The sequence below is a fragment of the Chlamydomonas reinhardtii genome, chromosome 6 (assembly GCF_000002595.2).
Source record: "Chlamydomonas reinhardtii strain CC-503 cw92 mt+ chromosome 6, whole genome shotgun sequence".
NCBI classification, from domain to species: Eukaryota; Viridiplantae; Chlorophyta; class Chlorophyceae; order Chlamydomonadales; family Chlamydomonadaceae; genus Chlamydomonas; species Chlamydomonas reinhardtii.
In genome coordinates this window covers 8,362,450-8,383,005 of record NC_057009.1, presented here as the reverse complement: position 1 = coordinate 8,383,005, position 20,556 = coordinate 8,362,450, and the positions used below count along the sequence as shown (strand labels likewise).

The 20,556-nt window shown below is 63.6% G+C and overlaps 6 protein-coding genes across 7 annotated transcripts in view; 2 read left to right on the top strand and 4 right to left on the bottom strand.

Moving 5' to 3' along the window:
- The first annotated feature begins 80 nt into the window (after nt 1-80).
- Nucleotides 81-3,241, top strand: CHLRE_06g306800v5 (uncharacterized protein). The gene is made up of 8 exons (XM_001691178.2): nt 81-168; nt 270-425; nt 716-923; nt 1,127-1,245; nt 1,616-1,729; nt 1,823-1,933; nt 2,090-2,162; nt 2,326-3,241. The coding sequence occupies exons 3-8, from the start codon at nt 728-730 to the stop codon at nt 2,433-2,435; spliced, it is 723 nt and encodes a 240-aa protein (XP_001691230.2). The 5' UTR covers nt 81-168; nt 270-425; nt 716-727; the 3' UTR covers nt 2,436-3,241.
- An 88-nt stretch (nt 3,242-3,329) lies between these two features.
- CHLRE_06g306750v5 (uncharacterized protein) lies at nt 3,330-7,400 on the bottom strand. The gene is made up of 7 exons (XM_043063723.1): nt 6,894-7,400; nt 6,713-6,784; nt 6,387-6,530; nt 6,037-6,168; nt 5,332-5,415; nt 5,042-5,191; nt 3,330-4,712 (listed from the first exon to the last, which is right to left on the bottom strand). Exons 1-7 carry the CDS (start codon nt 7,041-7,043, stop codon nt 4,521-4,523), a joined length of 924 nt encoding a protein of 307 aa, XP_042924429.1. The 5' UTR covers nt 7,044-7,400; the 3' UTR covers nt 3,330-4,520.
- Nucleotides 7,401-7,448: 48 nt separating this feature from the next.
- On the bottom strand, nt 7,449-8,280 carry CHLRE_06g306726v5 (uncharacterized protein). The gene has a single exon (XM_043063722.1). The coding sequence runs from the start codon at nt 7,916-7,918 to the stop codon at nt 7,655-7,657; it is 264 nt and encodes an 87-aa protein (XP_042924428.1). The 5' UTR covers nt 7,919-8,280; the 3' UTR covers nt 7,449-7,654.
- Nucleotides 8,281-8,360: 80 nt separating this feature from the next.
- Nucleotides 8,361-11,370, bottom strand: CHLRE_06g306700v5 (uncharacterized protein). The gene is made up of 5 exons (XM_001691325.2): nt 10,834-11,370; nt 10,507-10,731; nt 10,066-10,230; nt 9,642-9,752; nt 8,361-9,466 (listed from the first exon to the last, which is right to left on the bottom strand). Exons 2-5 carry the CDS (start codon nt 10,711-10,713, stop codon nt 9,176-9,178), a joined length of 774 nt encoding a protein of 257 aa, XP_001691377.2. The 5' UTR covers nt 10,714-10,731; nt 10,834-11,370; the 3' UTR covers nt 8,361-9,175.
- On the top strand, nt 11,371-16,846 carry CHLRE_06g306650v5 (uncharacterized protein). Of its 2 annotated transcripts, XM_043063720.1 has the most exons (10): nt 11,371-11,663; nt 12,111-12,732; nt 12,947-13,154; nt 13,555-13,761; nt 13,961-14,062; nt 14,481-14,569; nt 14,851-14,880; nt 15,307-15,427; nt 15,730-15,844; nt 16,021-16,846. In XM_043063720.1, the coding sequence occupies exons 2-10, from the start codon at nt 12,170-12,172 to the stop codon at nt 16,164-16,166; spliced, it is 1,581 nt and encodes a 526-aa protein (XP_042924427.1). In that variant the 5' UTR covers nt 11,371-11,663; nt 12,111-12,169; the 3' UTR covers nt 16,167-16,846. The 2 variants fall into 2 exon arrangements, with proteins under 2 accessions (XP_042924427.1, XP_042924426.1); XM_043063721.1 differs by lacking the exon at nt 11,371-11,663 and having other exon boundaries at nt 11,861-12,732.
- Nucleotides 16,847-17,730: 884 nt separating this feature from the next.
- CHLRE_06g306601v5 (uncharacterized protein) overlaps nt 17,731-20,556 on the bottom strand; it is a 7,422-nt gene continuing 4,596 nt past the window's right edge. The window contains exons 11-15 of the mRNA XM_043063719.1: nt 20,261-20,338; nt 19,833-20,000; nt 19,473-19,557; nt 18,911-19,044; nt 17,731-18,664 (exon numbers count right to left, since the gene is read on the bottom strand). Of these exons, the coding sequence (XP_042924425.1) occupies nt 18,530-18,664; nt 18,911-19,044; nt 19,473-19,557; nt 19,833-20,000; nt 20,261-20,338 (600 nt within the window). The 3' untranslated portion in view covers nt 17,731-18,529. The remainder of the gene's footprint in view (nt 18,665-18,910; nt 19,045-19,472; nt 19,558-19,832; nt 20,001-20,260; nt 20,339-20,556) is intronic.

Here is a 20,556-nt window from a genome sequence, read left to right as displayed (position 1 = left end):
GTCGTCGCTTCGCGGTTTTGTGGCACAGCCCATGCAGACGACCGATGGATTTTCTTATTCAGACCAATTTTCCAGTTCTGCTGCGACAGCTGCATATAATCAGCACACAAAATGGCAGGAGCAATGGAGGCGCAGGGAGGGGACGACAGCGCGGCAACCGGCGCCAAGGTGTGCCTGCATGTGCACCTCTGACTTTTTCGCTGTCTCGCTTGGGTCTTTGTGCTCTTGCGCTAGATTAAGCTTCAAAATGTTTCGGAATTGCGCCCCAGGCGGCTCATGAGGAGGAGCGCATTACCTTCCTAGGCCGGCCGGCGCTAGTTGTGACACTTGGCACTGGCGGCGGGGCGGGCGCTGGCGAGCGCTCGCAAAAGCGCGCCCGGCCCGAAGAGGGAGGCGACGAGGGAGCGCAGGGGGGCATCCGGCAGGTGAGGGGGGGGAGGGGCACGAGAAGGATGAGCAGGACGGGTTGGAGGGGTTGATGACGGCTGCGGCGGCGGGGGGCTGGGCTGCTGCCAGAGTCACAACGCGTTGCCCCCCGCCTCCACTCCAGCACTACCTGAGCACGCTGCTGGTTGAGTGGTAGTGGAACTTGCGCAGAAAGCTACCCGTGCTGACCTCGCCTCAAACCCCCACCCCCGCACCCCCCTCCTTGTCTCTCCACATGCGGCTTTGTCCCTCCTCTCTGCACACACGGCATCGGTGCTCGCGGGCGCAGGTGGCTCGCAGCATGCTGCGTGCGCACAAGCTGGGCGTGCTGGTGCCGCTGGTGTACCATACGGACGTGGAGAGCGGCCGGGCGGTGCTGGAGGCAGTGCCGGGCAGGCCGCTGCAGGCGCTGATGGAGGCGGCGGTGGCGGAAGCGGAAGCGGGGTCGGCAGGGGCGGAGGCGGCGGAGGCTGGTGGCAGCGGCAAGGCCGCGGCAGGTGAGCAGCAGTGTGAGCCCTACCGGGGACACCGTGACGCTGAAGCGTACCGTAAACCAAGTCATGCTGCAACTCTGCACCGATTTCAACTTCTCTGGTCATTGCACCGTATAGCATTGCACACGGCCGCCACACGCCACCGCACCTCAACTCACCACAACCTCCAAACCCGCCCAACCCGCCCGGCCCTGCCGGCACGCCAGACCTGGACGCGGCGGCGGTGGCCCTGGGCAAGGCGCTGGCGCGGCTGCACGACGGCGACCAGGTGCACGGCGGGCTGGGCGGCTCCAGCGTGCTGCTGCGGGACAGCGACGGAGCCGTGGTGGGTGCCGTGCGAGTGTCGGGGTGGGAGCAACAGGCGCAGCAGCATATGGAATGCAAGGAATGGGGCAGATTGCATTTGTTGGAGAGGGTGCTTGGAGGAGAGGCCCGCGCACCAGTTGGGGCACACGTAAAGTTGAACTGTACTGTACACGAAGGAGGACTTGGGTTGGTGGTGGATGCAGGGAGGATGCGGTCTGGTGTACTGCTGGCTGCGCTGGGGCCCCTGAGGCTCGGGGGTTCTCGCACAGATGTGACCTTGGATACCGGCACACACGTGTATCCTCCCCGCCTCCCCCGCTGCAACCTTCAGTGCAGGCTTCTCCAACCATCTTTGCAATCCCCCAACGCCTTCTGCCCACCTCCTCCAGGTGCTGACTGACTTCCGGCGCTCCACCAACTCCCTCATCGCCATCGACAAGGCCTCCGACCTCGCGGCACTGGAGAAGGCGCTGTTGGAGGCGGCGGCGGGACGGGGAGGGCAGGTGAGGTGGGGGAGGAGGGTCCAGGGGGTGTGAGGCAGCAGCACCAAGTCGGTGATGATGGTGGTTTTGATGGTGATGTTTGCGGTGACGCAGGAGGCTGCCGCAAGCACGTCGGCAGCTGCTGCGGGCGCGGAGTCGGGCGGTGATGGGGCGAAGGCTGCGGCTGCGGCTCCCTCCAAGGCGACAGAGATTGCCTCAGCCTTTGTGAGTCATGCCAACTGTCTAGCTGCTCTCGGATGCAAATGTGTGCATTTTCTTTCTGTTCTGACTCGCCATTGTCAGCTAGTCTCTCGCACGCGTGAAGGCTTTCCACGTGTGAAGGCACTACTGAATCTTTATGCTGTGGCGATGTGGCGACAGTTCGAGAAGGTCCTGAACACCTACCGCCCGTCATCCCGGATGTGGTCAGCCGTACACAACAAGCTGGCAGAAGGTACGGCTCATGGCAACATGGGGAGGGCCCGAAGGCGGCATGGGACGGTGTGCTGTGCAATCGTGCACACCTCGTGCCATACCATCCGGGCCGGGGACTGTGATATGTGTATCCGTCACGCCCGACCTCTGCTTCCGTTGTGTCTGCCATTCTGCTACCGCAGTGCGTGGACGAAAGGCGGTGTCACAACCCGGCCAAGCAGCGGCAGCGGCAGGGTCAGGGGCGAAAGCAGCGGCCGCAAACAAGAAAGCTAAGACAGAAGCTGCGAAGTAGAGGCGAGCTGCCGCGCTGGGTGCGGAGCGCTTGCGTGTTCCCAACGGGTATGACGGCAGCGACACACGAGGGGGTGGCGGGCGAGGGGCGGGCTGCTTGGATGAGGGTACGGCGGGGGTGTGCTGGAGCCGTGGGCGGCAGGGCGGCTCGACGGCGGCCCTTGCTTCGGCATGGGCTGGGGCTGAAGCATGGTGAGCAAGGGGCCGGCGGTGGCACAAACGTGCACGACGGTTGAGGTGTATGTCCCGTGTTTGCGGGCTGAGCACGGCTTCATCATAGGTCTTTGGCGCAGCGCACAGGCACCTAGGACTGCCTTTGATTGTGTGCCGTTGGTATGCACGCTGCTGGTATGGGCCACTGGGGCTTTTGGATGTGGCGTGTGGGGCAGCACGTTGGACAATGCAGCTGGCGGCCTCGGACGACAGACACAAGGACTTGAAGATGGGTACCCCCGGACGGTTCAGGCTTTCGGGCGGGGGGCGGTGCCCGATGCCGTGGTGCGGTCGTTTCGCAGGGCCGGCGCCAGGCGGCACGAGATCGCATGGATTGATGCATGGGAGGCCGGCTGTGCTGGGTGCTGAGTGCTGGGTGCTGAATGCTGAAAGCTGGGGCAGCACGAGGTGGGCCCGGGATGGGAGCCATGGCAGTGCGACTGTGCGAATTAGGGGGGGGGGGCGGGGTGAACCGGGGCAGGATTGGCAGCGCCTGGCCCGGGATGGGCGCAATCCTACGGGCCATTCAGCCCATTCTTGCGGGCCGCACGGCGCAGACTGCATGGCTGTGTGCAAATGTAAGCGTCAGCTACGCCAGCCTTGCAGCGCTCTACTTCGCCACAGGCGCTGTCGGCTACCCACCATTGCGGGTATAGTAGTACCTGGCTGTACCAACATACCGTACTCATCGGTGTTACAAGCGGTCATGGTAGACCAGTGGCCCAGCGCGCCTGAAAGCCGCCAGGAATGTTACCAGAGGCGTGGCTCAATCGTTAGAATCAATCGCTCGACCAAAGACACACTAGCTCCGTTTTCAGACGAAGCACATAACGCCTGGGGGGTTCCCAATCAGGCCCCCATTCCAAAGGATAACGCACGCATTCCAATTTGGGACGTGCTGTGCCCAGCGTCCACTAGTACATCAACGTAGGTGGACTCGCGTCACGACCTTTCCTGAACTTGCAAGATGCATACTTACCATACTTACGTGTGAAGCTTCCTCGCATTCCCTGCAAGGCCCGCAAAGTGCCCTATCCGGCGTCGAGACGGGCTCGCGTCCACCAGGGCCACGTCCCATCGGAAGCCAGGTCCCCACAACCGTCCGGACAAAGACAAACCCACAAAGAATTCCACACCCCACCACCCCGCGCCCAGCCAGAGGCCCGACAGGCCGGGGCGATCATCAACAGTCCCCGAGGTCAGTCAAATCCTGCCAATCCGGTCACTTTCTATCGCAGTGCCATTCCCCCTTCCTGCTCCACGATCAGTGCTACCTGGCGCAGCCTTATGCAGGCTGCCCAAGTCGACGTGGCAAACGGGCGCAACAGACCCAGCCGCGTTAGCACAACAGCAGTACTCATGTAAGCGCAATGTAGGTGTCAGGGCTGCAAACCCTGGGGTCTTTCACTGATGCTTCCCCTGGCTCATGAGGGGCCGAAGCACTTCCGGCAACGCCCCGGCCTAATCTTCAGGCCGAGCCGTTTTCCGGGTGCCCGTATACACGCATCACCTTCTCGCACAGCCCCTGGCTCAGCCGTAGTGGCGTGAGACTTCGCGACAAGGCTTAAGGATAAGATAAAGAAGACATCGCAATCATACTTGAGGTCTCCGCACGCCAGTTCTGACACGTTCGATGCTTCCCCTGGAAGCCACTGCAGCCCGCCGGATATGCGTGCTAGCAACCGCGCCCGCGGCGCAGCATGGCAACAGCAACAATACCGTTGCCGAAGCTACCAGAAGCTGCTCGCCCTCACCAACAGTTGCCAGGGCCAGACACAACGGCCCAGGTGAGAGCTGTGCATGTGCTACCGCCGCCGCCAGCCGCCGCCGCCAGCCGCCGCCGCCGCCGCCGCGGCCGCCCTCCAGCCGCCGCTCACGCTATGTCGTGGTCTGTGGCGACCATGCCCGAGGTGCTGAAGGGCCGCACCTCGTCGCCGCCTGCGCTGGAGTTGGCTGCGGCCAGCTTGTCCGCCACCGCCATCTCCTTGAAGATGTTTTTGTTGGCCTTGGCGCCCTCGCCCCCCACCGCCGACTTGGGCGTCTTGCCGTCCCAGGGCTCCATGTTCTGCGGGCGTGCACGTGTGAGTGGGTGGGTGGGTGGGTGAGTTTGAGTGAGCAAGGATGCAGAAAGCGCACGCAAAACCAGGGCTTTGCGGAAAGCCCGAGCTGAAGATAATCCGCCTAAGCTGCACCGCCCTGCTGCCACCGGTGCAACCCCGCCATAACCCATCCCGCCTGGTGCTCCACCCCGCCCTCAATGGCGGCTGTCCCTACCCCCATGATCATTATGGGAGCCTTCTTTGGCCCCGGGCACCCCCCCCTCTCCATACACAACCTGCCCCCGTTTCCCCGCGCCTCCGTGCCCCCCCGCCCCCGTCCCCCTCCCCGCCTCACCTCCAGCTCGTCCTCCTCCTCCTCCTCTTCCTCCTCCCCCACCAGGTCGTCGTCCTCCTCGCCCTCGTCCCCCGCCGTCTCGATGATGATGCGCTCCATGCCGATGAGGTACTCGCAGAACGTGATCTGGCCGTCCTTGGACCAGTCCAGCTGCGTGGAGGGGAGAGGAGTGGGAGTGCCCGGCATGGCGTGTCAGACGAGGGCGGTGGCGGACACGTGGAACAGGCGCCCCACACTCCCAAACCCACTCGCTACCCAGCCAACCCCCACACTCCCACCCACGCGCCCACCTGGTCGAAGAGCCGGTCTGCCAGGCTCTTTGACGCCTTGCGCCCAAACACACGTGTGCCGCTCTTGAGCGCCACAGCCAGCTCCTGTGCGTGTAAGCCGTGACGATGACAGCAACAACGTCAGAAGCGCGCACAGCGTCACACAACCCTGTCCCTTGGCCTTTGGCGTCCGGCACGTCAACATGAGCTCTCGGCAACCCGCCCCCCCTGCACTGCGCCGCTCGTCCACGTGAACGCTGCCGAGTCCGCTGCTGCCGCGGGTACCCCACTCGTGGCCATGCGCCGCCTGCTGGGCTCCTGACAGAGCCCCTTGCCCCTGCACGCCCCGCCCCTCCCCAAGCCTTCCCGTCCCAAACGTTCTGTACGACCATACCTCCCCACGAGACCCTGCACGCCACACGCGCTTCCCTACCACCCTCCGTCCGGTGAGCCTGCCGCACCGCCCCCTCGTGCTGTAGCACTGCTGTCGCCGCAGCTCCTGCGCCCCATGCGCCCCAGGGCCTTGCCCAGCCACCCGTCCCCACCAATCTAGTTTCTATGTCCCGCTCTCTCCCCAGCCGCCCCACATGACACCATGCTCCCCAGCCACCCCCGCCCGCCCGCCCCCCCTCATCCGCCGCCATCCACCTGCCGCCGACCACCCGCACCTTCCACCCCCCGCCCCCCTATCCCTACCCCCGCTCTCCCCCCCTCCTTCGCCCGCACCTTGCGCTCGATGCACCCGTCCGCCGAGCTGTCGAAGAACATGAAGCTCTTCTCCATCAGCTCCAGACACGACCGCACCTCCGGCGCCACAATGGTGCGCCGCTTGGTGGAGCCGTCCAGCAGGTACAGCACCTGCGCGGCGGGATTGGGGATTTGGGGTTGGGGGTTGGGGGTTGGGTTGGGGTTGAGGTGTTTGGTATGGGCTGGGGTTTGGGTGCGGCGAAGGGTGCTTGCTTTCCACGTAGGTAGGGGCCGGAGCCCGCGAGGCACAGGCCACAACCCAAGTGCCCAGTCCTGCACGCCGTCTTCAAAGCTCTGCACCAGCACACGTATTTGACTCCTTCACCTACCGTGAACATGATGATGATGTCACCGTGCGTCACGGGCACCTCCGGCCCCACCTCCGGAATGTCCAGCAGCTCCTTCAGAGATGCTGAGGACCCGTCCAGCCCCAGCGCCGTGGCGCAACTCTGGCAGAACGTGCTCCATGGCACCTGCATGGAGATGAGAATGAGGCGTGGCGTGGCCAGGCAGTGGCGCAGAGTGTGACCTAAAAGTGGACAGTGACGGTAACCGTTGGGGTTAGCGTTGGGGTTGGGGTAGGGTTCCTTAACCCTTCCCAACCGGCGTGAACAAACGCAGCCTCCGACAACCCCAACACAGTCCGCTGGCTTACCGTTGCCTTGCCACCCGTTACAGCGCTGTGGGCCTCACGTATCTTCTTGAAGCCCGCTGTCAGTTTGGGCATCTGCGCGGGTGCGACAACGCGGATGTGACGGATGGTGTGGTGCGCACAACCGCGAGCTCAGCGCGGCAGTTCAGGCAACCACCCCCTCAGGACATCCCCCTGAACACACCTGAAGCATGAGGTTATTGAAGGAGCTCTTCTTAACCTTGAAGGATTTTCGTCGCTTAGTGGTAATGATGGCGTTGATTAATTTACGCTCCAGTGCTTGGCTCAGCACGGAACCCTCATCCACCGGCGCTTTAGACATGCAGCCACCCATTTTGGCTGGCCTGGGTGCTTTCTACTCAGAGGTAAGTCGGCAGGCCGGCTCCTCGCTATTATGAATAGGCTTGATGCCTACTGCTCATCATAGCCATATAGATATCCTAAAGGAAATGCGAACCAGCTTGGGCGCGTTGTAGAAGCCCTGGCTTCGATTGGCACTCGGTGTGCGCGTAGCGCCTGAGCCAGGCTTGGCCTTAAGTTCAGATAGATAGAATGTGTAAATTTAATCTTGGGTCCAAGCTCAGTGGCGCGCGGCCCCGTCTACTGCAGTCCTAAGGCAGGTTCCTCAGGGGTTTCCTTTTTTGCAATGCAACGCACGTGTTTTGGGTGGGCAAAACGCACTCTTCAGCAGTTGAAACTGTTTACTGTTCGGCGACCTGCGGCGATTCCTAAAGGAATTTCCAAGGTGCGAATTCCCATCGCACGCCCCAATCCCGAACCCTATGCTCGCCGCCCTCGCCCGTGGGAGCTTTCCGCCCAGTCCCGAACCCACGCGTGGGAGCTTGCCCCTGCGCGCGCTGCTGAAGTGCGTGAACGCCAGCTCCAGGCAGTCGAGCATGGTGCGCACGTCATCCGGCAGGCTGGCGCCGGTGGCGGCTGGCTCCGTCAGATGCGCCAGGATGCGCCACCAGCAGCAGCAGCACCACAGCTGCTCAATCCGCGGCACTTGTGCACAGCCGACTTGCTGCACAGGTCCTGCACCACGGCGCAGCTCGCCGGCAGCCCAAAGTCGGAGGCATGCGTCCGCAGCAGCGCCAGCGGCAGCGGCCCGTCGCCGCTGCCCGTGTGCGCCTCCAGTTGACGCCGCAGCACCTCAAACCCCGCCTCCAGCTTGGGGAATTGCAGCCAGAACTGCCTTTCTGACGTCATGCGTCTGTACTCTGCACGACTGTACCTTAAGGTTGCCCCGGGTGGGAGCTTGGCCCGGCGTGGGAGCTTGCCCCGGCGCGCGCTGTTGAAGTGCGTGAACCGGCCCTGGTGCGGTTGCGCGGGTCCTTTACTTACCTTTCGTTGCTTGCGACACACACGCAGTACTGGCAGCACCGTTGACCAGTAGTGCAAGCTCAACACGTGCGGGCGGGGGCGGGCGCTGCGGTCTTGAGCGGCTGGTGGGTGGGTGTAAGCCTAACTATATTGTAAGTGTAAGGCCGTACCCGTGAGGCTGTAGCTGGCTAGCTGCGGGGTCAGGCCGCAGTGTGTGAGACCGCTTCGGCAACGAGCGAGCGGTATCGTACTGAGTGGCTGAAGACTGTGTAACGCAACGCGGCACTTCAGTGTCAGTAAGCCACCTGCTCAGCCGGCGCCCAAGAAAGGACCTTGGATTTCTACGGGTCTGACTTCAATTCCCACTTGAACACCGGCTAATTGAGAAGCAGACCATGATATGATGACATTTGTGCACCAGGTGCACCAACAGACAATTCATCTCCAACCTAAGGCAGCGACAGAATCCTTTAGAACCCTTTGCATGCATGCATGCGTGAGACCTTCGCAGGTCGCCTTCTTCCAGTACAGCATGATTCCCAACCGTCACGCCCTTCCCATACCGTAAGTCGGTTGTCTGATGTAGCGCATGCTAGCACGCGGTGTTAAAATTAGCACAGGCGGACAATCCTGGCTTGATACACTGTATCAAGCGCACATGCTGCGTGCTTGCGGACCAGTCCAAAAGGATTGTCAGCAACATACGCAATGCCTGTGCCGTCCAGTATGACCGCCAAGCGCGTCAGCAGTCGCAAAGGAGACATGCTGCACACTCGCTGACACACTTGAGTCCAAGCACCTACAGGCCTGAGCTGCAAGCAGGCGGTAACAACGGACAGCACTCACCCATGCTGCACTCATCAGTCAAGACCAGCCCATTCAGCTGAAATTCCCCGGAACGAATGGGCCAGCAAGCCACTACGCGTAATAAGAATACCGGTATGCCATCGGCATCACCGTGTTCCTCCACAATGCATCTGCTCTCAACCCACGTCACTCTTCATGTCAGCTCATTCCAGGCGGGGTCAGCCTCACAACCGCAAATTGCATTGCTCTCGTTAGCCACGACATGTCAGACCCGCATCCCTCGACACCCATCTACCCCTCGGGCTCTCTTAGACGCACACATGCACGGACACTCCCTTACGCGACATTGGCTGGCGCCGCGGCCCCGCCCATGCCGCTCGCGCTCGCACCCCACACCCGCCCCGGTGTGCCCGGTTGCCCCGCCGCTCCTGGCGACCCTCCTGATGCCGTGCCTCCCGGTGTCGTGGGCACGCTGCCGCTGCGCTTGGCGCCGTCCGGCGGGGCCTCGCCCGTCTCCGTCAGCACCACGTACTCGTCGCCATTGTCGCCGTCGTCGTCCCCGAACTCATCCGAGATCAGCTGCAGGATGCCCCGCAGGAAGTTCTCGAACGAAATGGTGTTGTCGTACTGCAGGGAGGGGAAATTCCAGCGTTTGTCCGGGGTCAGGTCAGAGCTGGGTCGCGGAGCTCCACGGGGTGCATTGGGCTCCGGCAGCCAAACCTCTTCTGTGCCACTCTGCCCTGTCTCTGCCCACCGCCACCCGTGATTCAAGCCGGCCGTCTCCAGCGGTCACGCCACCCACCTCCCAGTCCAGCCCCTCGAACAGCCTGTGCGCCAGGCGGTTGCTGGTGCGGCCGCCGCGGCCCTCCTTGATGTGCGCCTTGGCGCTCTCGTACTGGAGCGCCTCAGCCACCTGGGGTGGGTCGGCAGCACCGGGTCGGCACCAGCAGCGTATTGCAGGTACGGTAGGTGCGCCACACGTGTGTGATGCGGGAGCCCAACCACAAGGGGAGCGGCACGTGTCTTGTCCGTCAGAGAACAGCACCTTCAGTCCCCCAACCAGGTGGCATGAACGCCAAGCGACGTGGAGGCGCTTTCTCCGCCTCCAACCCAGCCGATAGCTCCGCGCTCCTCAAGCCCGCTACCCGTCAGCCTCCGCCTTCCACCCGCCTCCAAACCGCATCTCAACCGCCTTCTTCCCTTCCACGCCTCCTCCGCCTCCTCACCTCGCGCTTGTCCAGCTTGCCCCGGCGCGCGCTGTTGAAGTGCGTGAACGCCAGCTCCAGGCAGTCCAGCATGGTGCGCACGTCCTCCGGCAGGCTGGCGCAGGTGGCGGCCGGCTCCGTCAGGTGCGCCACCAGCAACAGCATCACCAGGCCCACAAAGTCGAGCTGCGCACAGAGAGGGAGGAGGAGACGAGGGCGAGTTGCGTGTGAGGAGGCCTGGGGTGTCCATATGTGGAAGGCCCAGTTCCCCGGCTTGGCTGCAGGCCTGTGCTGCTGCGTCGCGCTCGTGGCTATAGTGGTTGCCTAATGTTCCCTGTAATGCAACCTGCATTGCCTAAAGCACGCCTAACTGGACTTCAGCTGGCACCATGACAACCCTCCTCCGTGCCTACTGACCCAACCCCCAGACACCGGACCATATGGAAGCGCAAGGCCACTCACGTCGCGGCACTTGTGCACAGCCGACTTGCTGCACAGGTCCTGCACCACGGCGCAGCTCGCCGGCAGCCCAAAGTCGGAGGCATGCGTCCGCAGCAGCGCCAGCGGCAGCGGCCCGTCGCGGCTGCCCGTGTGCGCCTCCAGTTGACGCCGCAGCACCTCAAACCCCGCCTCCAGCTTGGGGAATTGCAGCCAGAACTGCGTGAACATGTGCGGCTTCGCCTCGCCCTGGGGATGAGGGAGCAAAGGGGTGCGATGGGCGGGGGTTGGGCTGCGGTCGTGTGGTGCAGGGCGCCAAAGGGGGGGAGCCAGGGCACAGCGAGGGCTTGCCTTGTCAAACTTCGCCTGCACGTAGGTGGCGATGGCTTCGCGCGTGTGGCTCTCTAGAATCCCCACTGCCGCGGAAGAAGGTCGATTTCCACGGCTGCTGATTTTTGCGAGCGTCCTCTGCGGGGACGCATTGCCCACTTCGTGCTTCTTGCCCTCGTCTTTGCCGCCTAGCAACGACGACAAACCATCCCTAATACCAGAGCCTAGTCGCTGAAGAAAAGCCATTTGTTGCTCAGCTGGCGCTTTGCGGGCTGGGCCGGCAGCAGCGCTGGAAGTCACTAGCCGCCGCGCAGCTGACTTGCTGAATTCGCAACAGAGCAGGTGCGACTAAGGTGTCTGCGTTGGCATTGAAAATCGAGGTGGCGAGGAAGAACTAGATGCGGTCGGTCAACACAGCAAAGTATAAACGTTAATGTACTCGAAAAGATGTGTATATCAGTCTACAGCAAGTACCCTCAAGCCGAAGCAATAACGGAATTTCAGGAGTCATCCCGCATTGTCATCCGGACAGCCAAACAAATAAGGCAAAGATTGGTCGTTCCTCCTGCACACTGTCGCTATCAGGATATGCCTTGTTGCGCGAGCTGGGACCTCCATCAGCGGGCCGGCGGTCAAAGTTCCGCGCCATTGGCACATGCGTGCCAGCGGGGAGCCCCGGCATCCCCGAGCCTTGCTGACGTTTCCAGGCTCCAAGGCACCCTCCCGCAGGCCTGCAATATATGGGGCTCTCCAGGTGCGCGCTGGCCATTACTTGACACTACGGAACCCCGTGGGCATCCCAAGACCTGCCCCGAGACCACGCTCGCCCGGCTCAGCGCTTGGCAGCTGCGGTGAGTCACGCGCGCGAAAAACAAGACACGCTGGGAGGGGTCCTGCTCATGGATATAGGGTTCGTTACGGGGCAAAGTATGGGGGCGTCGCAGGGGGCGGAAGGGCTGACACGCACACAGGCCATGCAGGTTCCAAAATTTCGATGCCCACAAACCATGGAACTCCTTCATAATACTGATTTATTTTACGGCAGCCTACGTACTTTCTAACGACTTTCACTGACAAATACGTGTATTCAAATTGTTAGCATGGCGTAAATGCTTCACGCCTCCTGCGTGCGAGCATTTCCGCACTAGCATACTGCACAGTTACAATCAGCATTGGCGGACTGCTCTTTGCGGCGGACACTGTCCACGACCTCGGGGGTGTTGCGCGCACCTTCCCACCCCCAGTCGCCTGCTGTGTCATCCTCCGGCCTGGGCTCCGGTCGCACCCTCCCGCGACAGACCAGCTTCGCCTGCCCAAGTGAACCCAGGACTCGAACGCTTCTCACCCGGACGCAGTCATGAGTCGCCGCGCAGCAGCCCTTCTGGCTCGCCGGCTGCTGCACGGCGTGGCAGGCGGCACTGCAGCTACTGCTGCCACGGGCGGAACCACGGGCGCCGCTGGTAGCAGTGCTACAGCCCCAGGTTTCGGCGCCGCCGCAGCTGTAGCAGCTCGCTGGGGCCTGTTGGCGGCGGGCCGCCACACGGCTGGCGGCAGCGGCAGTGCTGCAGCCGCCGCCGCCGCCCCTGCCTCCAACACCTGGAGCAACGGGTCGCACACTGGCGGGGTGATGCTACTGCGAGCCGTCAGGGGCTTTCTTGGAGGGTCGGCTTGCATGGGTGCTGCCTCCAAGGCTGTAGCAGCAGTAGCAGGAGTCTCAGGGCAAGCAGTTGCCCGGACGGCAGTAGCAGGCATGGCCCGGGCTGCACCCGCTGCGGCGGGGGCGGCTGCAGGCCGGGGGTTGCTGGCTGGCGGCGGAGGCCGCGGAGCAGCCGTGGCAGTTGGGGCAGCGGCGGCGGTGGCGGCGGTTCCGGTGAGGCCGTCATCGCTGCAGTTCGTGCGCACCGCGTGGCAGGACGGCAGGTGGGCACAAGGGAGTACCGCGGGTACCTGAACGGGTGGAGGCAGCGCTGGTGGCTTTCCGGAGATCGGGTTTGTATGGTATGTTGTGGGACATAACTACATAAGGCGGCATTGGCGGCGTGGCTTGGAATACTTCGCTGCGTGACAATGTCAACCAGCCCCAACCAGCCCCAACAAAGTCGAACCCCCAACCGCAACACACGCACGCGCACAGGGGCTACGTGCACTTCCAGGGCCGCGGCCGCACCTTCCAACTGCCCACCGGCCCGCGGGCCCGCATAACGGCTGTCGTACTGGTGGGCGGCGGTCTGTCGTACTACCTGTACTGCCGCGAGGAGGTGCCGTACACGCACCGCATGCACAGCATCATGCTGGTCAGCACCGCCAACGAGCAGTGGATGGGGAGCATGGTGTTCCAGGAGGTGGGTGCCTCGGGAAGCGGGTACGTGGTGGTGATTGCGTGGCGTGGCGTGGCGTGTGCGGATGGGTGTGCGTGTGCGGGTGCGGGTGCGTATGCGGGTGCGTGTGCGGGTGCGTAGCGTCTTTCATTGGCGGTGCCGTGCGCGTGCGCGTGTCAGGACAGCCCACAAAGGCGAGGGAATTGACACCGTGTGTTGGCCAGTTTTAGGGGGTTGGGGAGTCTTGAGGTTTCAAACAATGGTGCGAGCGGGCAGCAGCACGCACATGCTGCTTTCGGGGAGCTTTGGGGTCTCATGCTGACTGCACTCCTCCCTTCCTTCTTCCTCGCCTCAACGGCTCAACACCAACACCGCCCCTCTACCTCACCTTCTCTCGCTCCCGCAACCACACGTGCGCCCACAGCAAAAGGCGATGGCGCAGGCTGAGGGCCGACTCCTGCCCGACAACGCGCCGGATGCGCAGCGCGTGCGGCGGCTGGGGCTGGCGATTGCGGCGGTGGCGGGCGACGGCGGCGGCGGCGGCTACCAGGCGCACATGCAGAACCTGCAGTGGGAGTTCGCGGTGATCGACAACCCCACACCCAACGCATTCGTGGTGCCGGGCGGAAAGGTGGGTGGGTGCGAATAGGCGTGTATATGTGTGCGCGCTCGGAAAGCGCGAGGAGGGGAAGCTGCCGGCACTGAGCAAGTGTTGGGCTTCACTCTTTCCCTCCCTGCACCCCCGCTGCCCCCTTACCACGCACACCCGCGCTGCCCCCTCCCCCCCCCCTCGCTAACCCCCCCGCTACCCCTCCCTTCCCCCCCCCCAGGTTGTTGTGTTCACGGGTCTGCTGCGGCTGCTGGGCCACAGCGACGACGAGCTGGCGGCGGTGTTGGCGCACGAGGTCGGACACGTGCTGGCGCGACACACGGTGAGGCAGCTGGAGGCAGCTGGGGAGGCAGCTGGGGAGAGAGAGGCGGGGGAGAGAGGAGGGGGAGAGAGGAGGGGGAGAGAAGGAAGGGAGGAGGGGGAGAGAAGGAAGGGAGAGACAAGGGAAATAGGAAGGGGCGAGCAGAGAGCAGAGGAAGGGAAGGGACGAAGGGGCAGGGGCAAGTTTAGCGGGGGACCGACCACAGGGTACAGAAGGTACCGCGTATACGACTTGCCGTGTCCGCACGCACCGACCCGCACTGCCCAGTGCGCACAAAGACACCCACCGCCACTCATGACACCTACCGTTACCTGCAATGCACCCACCCAATGCCACGCGCACACACACACACACACACACACACACACACACATGCAGGCACACGAGCTGTTCGTTTGATTTTGTTTAACACACGCAGGCGGAGCGCATGAGCACTCTGAACGTGTGGACGCTGTTCAACATGATCCTGCGCCTCACGCTGGGGTTCGGTCTGCCCAACGTGGCCATGTGGGTGTGGGGGTGGTGTGGGGGCGTGTGCTGGGGGGCGTGTGTGTATGGCGTCCGTGCCATGTTCAGATCGTTGATAAATATCTCCTTGCGTTGTTCACGAGCTTGAGGAAGGAGGGTCGTGTTCATATGTGTGCGCCGAAAAGGGCAATTCTGCCCTGCTTGTTCTTGTGTATGCGAACCGAACACTGACTGATTGGCCGGGCTTTCAAACACTCGCACCAACTCATCCACCCACCATCCGCGCACCCATGCACACCAAACTACATTCACGCACACAGGTACATGGGCATCTTCCTGCCGTACTCGCGGTGAGTCTGCAGCTTTTTGTCAGCCACCTCTGCAGCATGCTGGCAGGAGTAGGCCGGCCCCACCGCGTGACCGCGGCGTAGCCAGCATTGCCTGGGCTGCCTGCAGCCTGAAGGGGTGCATGGGTGCATGGGTGCGCGACCTGTCATGAAGTATGCAGGGGCTCACATATACATACCGATTCGTGAGAGGACGAGCGGACCTTGCACATCCGCCCCGCCTGCCCCCGCCTGGCCCTTGCTCCCGCGGGCTGGCTTGGCGCTTGGCAATTGGCACCAGCTCAGGACCATTCCTCCCCTGCCTCACCTCCCTTGCCTCCTCTCCCCTACCCTGCTAACCCCCTGCTAAACCCTGCCACCCCCACCCCCACCCCCACCCCCCCCCACACACACACAAACACACTCACACACACATACACACTTACACAGTCTGGCCGAGTATGAGGCCGACCGCATCGGGCTGCGCCTCATGGCCCGCGCCTGCTTCGACCCCACCGCCGCCCCCCACATGCTGGCCAAACTCAACGCCAAGGAGAAGCAGATGCAGCAGGTGGGGGCCGGGACCGGGGCCAGGCTGGGGGGTTGGGGCGCTGGGGGGACAGGGCTGGGGGGCTGGGGGCCTTGGAGGGGCTGGGAGCGCCTGGGGGGTACATGTGCCCGAGCCCAACGAGAAAGTCCCATCATTAGCAGGAGGGCCAGGGGCTGGACGGGGGAGGGAATGGGGGCCGGCGACAGTAGGCTGATGCAGAGATGCGTCAAGTCACACGGTTCGACGCGGAGAGCTCGAACGCATGGCACCCACACAGTTTTTCCACCATCCCCCACACACGCCTCCTCCCGCCCCCCCTGCAGCGCGGCATGTCCGCCCCCATCCCCGCCTTCCTGCGCACCCACCCGCTGACCGAGGACCGCGTGCGCCAGGTGGAGTCGGACCTGCAGCAGGCGCACGCGCTGTACCTGCAGGCCGGTGGGTGCCGCTGCAGGCAGAGGGAGGGGAGGGAGAGGGAGGGGGAGAGGGAGAGGGAGCGGGAGAGGGGCATGGGGAGGGGCAGGGGGAGGGGGAGGTTCGTTTTTGCCATCTCAGTGTAAAGCAAACGACGTGAGTGCGGGTCTTCTTAACGGACCTGGGTGGTTGTTGCACAGGCTGTGGCGGCAAGCGCTCGGACTTCGCCCGGGCTGCTGGCGGCCTGTTCGGCCCCGCCTGGGGCGGTGGCGGCGGTGGCGACGGCGGCGGTGGCGGCAACAGTGGCGGCCGCGACGGCGAGGGGGAGTATGTCAAAATCGGCTGAGGGGTCGGTGGAAGCCTTCCGGGGGTATGTGTGATGGCCGTAGGAACTACCGTCTGCGGGAGTGGCACACTACTGTTTGAAAGGACAGGAAAGAAACTGGTGGGCAGGAAGAGCGCAGTTTAGGTTGTCAAGTACTTGTTGCAGTGTTGTTGCCTGTGATAAGTGCACTCACAAGGGCGCTGTCGGATTACTCGGATGCGAGTTGCGTAGGTGCGTTGCCGCAGGATGCGTGGGGCAAGGGCTGTGGGGGCCTGCGCCGTGTGGACAGCTGGCGACGCCCGAGCCCCGTCGTGCGAGCTTGGGGGGGCTGCGTGCCTGACCCACCGCGGGCCTGCGCTGTCCATGTTGTGCATGTGCGAACTCTGGTGCGTGTGGCTCCGGGCGGACTCCGGTGGGCGGGCAGGGTCCAACCGACTGGCAACTGCGCCTGGCCGGTACGGCTACGCACGCCTGGTGTGATTTGTGGTGGCTTCGTCGCTGAGTTCAATGACTTGGATCAGCGCTAGCTGAGGGCTGTCAGGGATACGGTGATAGGGTTGGGATGGTCGCGTACATGCATATCATATATAGTTGCGGCGCAGTCGTCGTGTACATACATGAGCATTTACAAGGGGTGAAAATGTAGAGGTCAGTCGACGCCGCGTGATTAGGTCAAGCCATGGACTCTCAGTATTGGGCTCACAGCTGTACAGTCCGGCAAACACATCCGGCAAGGGGAGGCACCTACCACCCCCTTACTTCCAGTCCGGGCTACCGCAGGCCCACCCACAGTAGACCACGCACAGCGGCATGCCTATCCCCCGGCGGCACGATTCCAAGCCGAATACCCATCAGGCCAGAGTCGCCAGACCAGGCCATCAACTAGCCAAAGCCCTCGCCACACATACAGGCGAGTCACGAGTCTGCGCCTCAGAACACGGAGCGCGCAAACCGCCATGACGCAAGTGGAGGGCCCGAGCGGATGTGTGATAGGACAGGGTTGAGGCAGGTTGGCGAGGTCCCGTAGGGTGCAGCTGACGCCCATACCCCAAGCAGACAGCAAACAGTTTGCAGCGGCAGAGCAGAAGTGCATGGCTGGTCGAACGCCGGAGTTACTGTACCGACAAGTTGCTGGCTGGCTGGAAGCCTGGAAGTTTGCTGATGCGCATTCCTCACGCTCAGGGCCCGAGTGGATGGAGTCGTCCAGGGCAGGAGTCATCGTCGACGACGTCGTCCAAGTGGTGGTGTCACCGAGTGGGCTCACGCGCACGCACGGCACACGTCGAGCCAGCAGTCCGCCACCCTACCGCCCCACCTCGCCACCCTGCCTGCTAGCTGCTGCTGGGTACGCTGCTGTGCTGAGACGAGTACGGTACGTGTCCGCTGCAGCTGCACCTGCTGCACCCGGCAAATGCGGTGGCGGCGGCTGCTGTAGCGTAGCTTGCGCGACAGTAGCATTCGCAGCCGCTGCTGCAGCTGCTGCGGAGACGAGTACGTGTCCGTCAGGTGATGAGCCCGTCACCTCCGCCAACCCCATCTCCACTGCCGGGTTGCAGCTCCGGTGTGCGAGCCTTGTGCCCAACGGGTGCCGTGAGACAGAATGGCACGCCTTCAGAGTCCCTGTCAAGAGCTGCACCACTGCACCTTCCATCCCGCACGCCGGGGACGCGGCGCACATGGACAGGGCTCAATCATCCCATTGCCGACACCCTAGCCCGCATAACTCTCACATCACAACACAGGGGTGGGGGCCACCCCCTGCGCACGCAGAAACGCAACCTCAAGTCTCTACGCATCCCTAACAGCCTCGGGTCGCGCCGCCCGCCACCTCAAGCCCTGTGCCCCCTCCTGGGGGGTGGGGGCCGCAAGCGAGCGCACACACATGTCGTCGCACCCACACCCACACGCACCAACAGGCCCAGGCCGCAACCACCACCACCGCCGCCGCCGTGCCCATGAGCCTCCTGCTAACCCGCCAAGTTCAATGACACTTCCCTCCTCCTCACCGTGCCGGTAGCGTTCTTCTTATGCCACGTCGGCCTTTCCGGCCCCGCCCCCGCAAGAAGCCCGTACGCCCCGTGCCTCCCCCGCGCCTGCCGCTGCTCACGACCCGCCTGCACCCCGGGGGCTCCTGCAGCCGCCCCTCCCCCTGCCACCCACAGCCTACTCCCGCCCTCGCCCTAAGTCACCCCTCACACACCCACACTCTCTCTCGCGCCCCACACTCATCGCTCCACCAGTGCCCCAGTCACAGTGCCACCACCACCACAACTCCACCAATCCACCATCTCCCATCTCCCTTCACCACCGTAAAACACACAGCCGCGCCACCACATTCACCGCCTCCTCCTCCTCCACCTCCTCCTCCGCGCTCCTCTTCCCGCTCACGCCGACGTCCGGCCGTCCGCCACAAAGGCCTGCTCCGCCAGGTCCACCGCGCGCCCCAGCGCCGCCGCCTTGTTGACGGTCTCCTCATACTCGGCCTCGGGTTTGGAGTCCGCCACAATGCCCGCGCCCGCCTGTGCGCGGTGTGGCGTTGTGTGGCAGTGTGATGTCGTGGAATGTGGGGGTGCGTCCCAGGGCACCAAGGCAGGAACCACAAAAAACGGCAGTGCCGATGCGGCGGTGCGACTTGAAATGTGTGTATGACTGTGCACCAAAATCTCGAATTGGAAATGGGTTTTGCAATGGCTGCTCTCGGCCCTTAGCCCCCCCCCCCACACACACGCACATATTTGCCACCCCCCCCACCCCCCGCCGCCCACCTGAATGTGCACGCTCCACTCGCGGCGCGGCGGCGCGCCCGGTGCGGCGGGTGTTGATGTGTACTTGTACAGCGTGTCGGCGGCGGCGTCGGGGATGATCATGGTGCGCAGGCCCAGTGCCATGTCCATGGCGCCTGTGTGCAGGTGAAGGTGTGGGTGTGTGGGGGTGGGGTGTGCGTGTGTGTGTGTGTGGGGATTGCATTCATCAAGGAAGTGGTAGACGGTGGGTTACATTCATGATTAGTTAAGGAGATGGGGGGCTGGGAGGAGGGGGGAGGGGTTGTAGATACCAGCCCAAACTAAACCAACCCAATGCAAGGGGGTAGAGTTGGGGCGTGGTTGTGTATGTGTGTGGGGTTGAGAGGCGGGAGTGGTGGGAGCGAACGACACGTGCAGGTGCGGGCGCGGACAGGCTACGCGGCGCGGTTATAAGCGCACAGGCACGGCCAGGTGCGTGCTGTTGTGCTGTGGCGATGTTACCGTATTCTTTACGAATGCCCCTTAACTCCGCTGCAACCGCCCCAACCGCCCTAACCGCCGGGTAACGCCCGATGTTGCTCACCTGTGAAGGACACGTGGCCGACGCCGCCGCCGTAGGGGCCGCGCTTGTTGACCTCCAGCTCGTCAATGATCTGCATGGCGCGGACCTGTGGGGGAGGAAGGAGAGGAGGAGGAGAAGGAGGATAAGGGGGGAGGGGGAGGAAGGAGCACGTCAGGCGACGTAAGGCGAACGGGCATCACGGCAAGTGGAGCTCAACGGTCCGAACTAGATAAACAAGGGAAGCGCCACACGCGGGGCCGCCCGGCACGGAGCCGTCCTGCCCCTTCCATTCACAAGCGTTGCACCCCCACCTCACCCCCTTCCCCCCCCCCCACACAAACACACACGCCCTCCTCTCCTCCCCCCCACGCCCGCCCCCACCTTGGGCGCCCCGCTGACAGTCCCCGCCGGCAGCGCCGCCCGCAGCGCGTCCCAGCTGTCCAGCTGCGGCAGTAGCTCGCCGGTGACGGTGGAGGAGATGTGCATGACGTGGCTGTAGCGCTCCACCTCCATCAGCTTCTGGACCACCACACTGCCGGACACAGCCACCTGTGAAACAGGGTGAGGAGGGGGAGGGCGGCAGATGGGAAAGGAGGCATACATTCATGATTAACTAAGAAGTGAATTCGTAGGCAGGCACAGTAGCATAGTAGACGCGTTGCTACCGATGTCCGTGAAGTCCAGCGGCCAGCACTAGCGCGTAGACCCGCCGAGCCCCCCTCGCTGCTCTTGCCTTGTTCCCGTTGCCCTCCAACCTCGCACTCCCCCTCCCCCGCCCCCTTCCCCCCCGCCCCCTCCCCCCCGCCCACCTTGCCCACGTCGTTCCGCCCCAGGTCCACCAGCATGACGTGCTCCGCGATCTCCTTCTGGTCCGCAAGCAGGTCGGCCTGAGGGGGCGCGTGTGTGTGTTAAAGAGCACAAGGAAAACGTTGCGCAAAGACAGTGTACGCGTGTGTGTGTTTGTGTGTTTGTGTGTTCGTGTGTGTGTGTGTGTGTGTGTGCAGGGGGCGGGTGGGTGCGGGGTAGGTAGATCCCGGTGCATGTGGATCTGGACCGGGCTGCACCTCACTGGCGCTCCCGTGCCGCCCCCGTGCACCTGGGACTG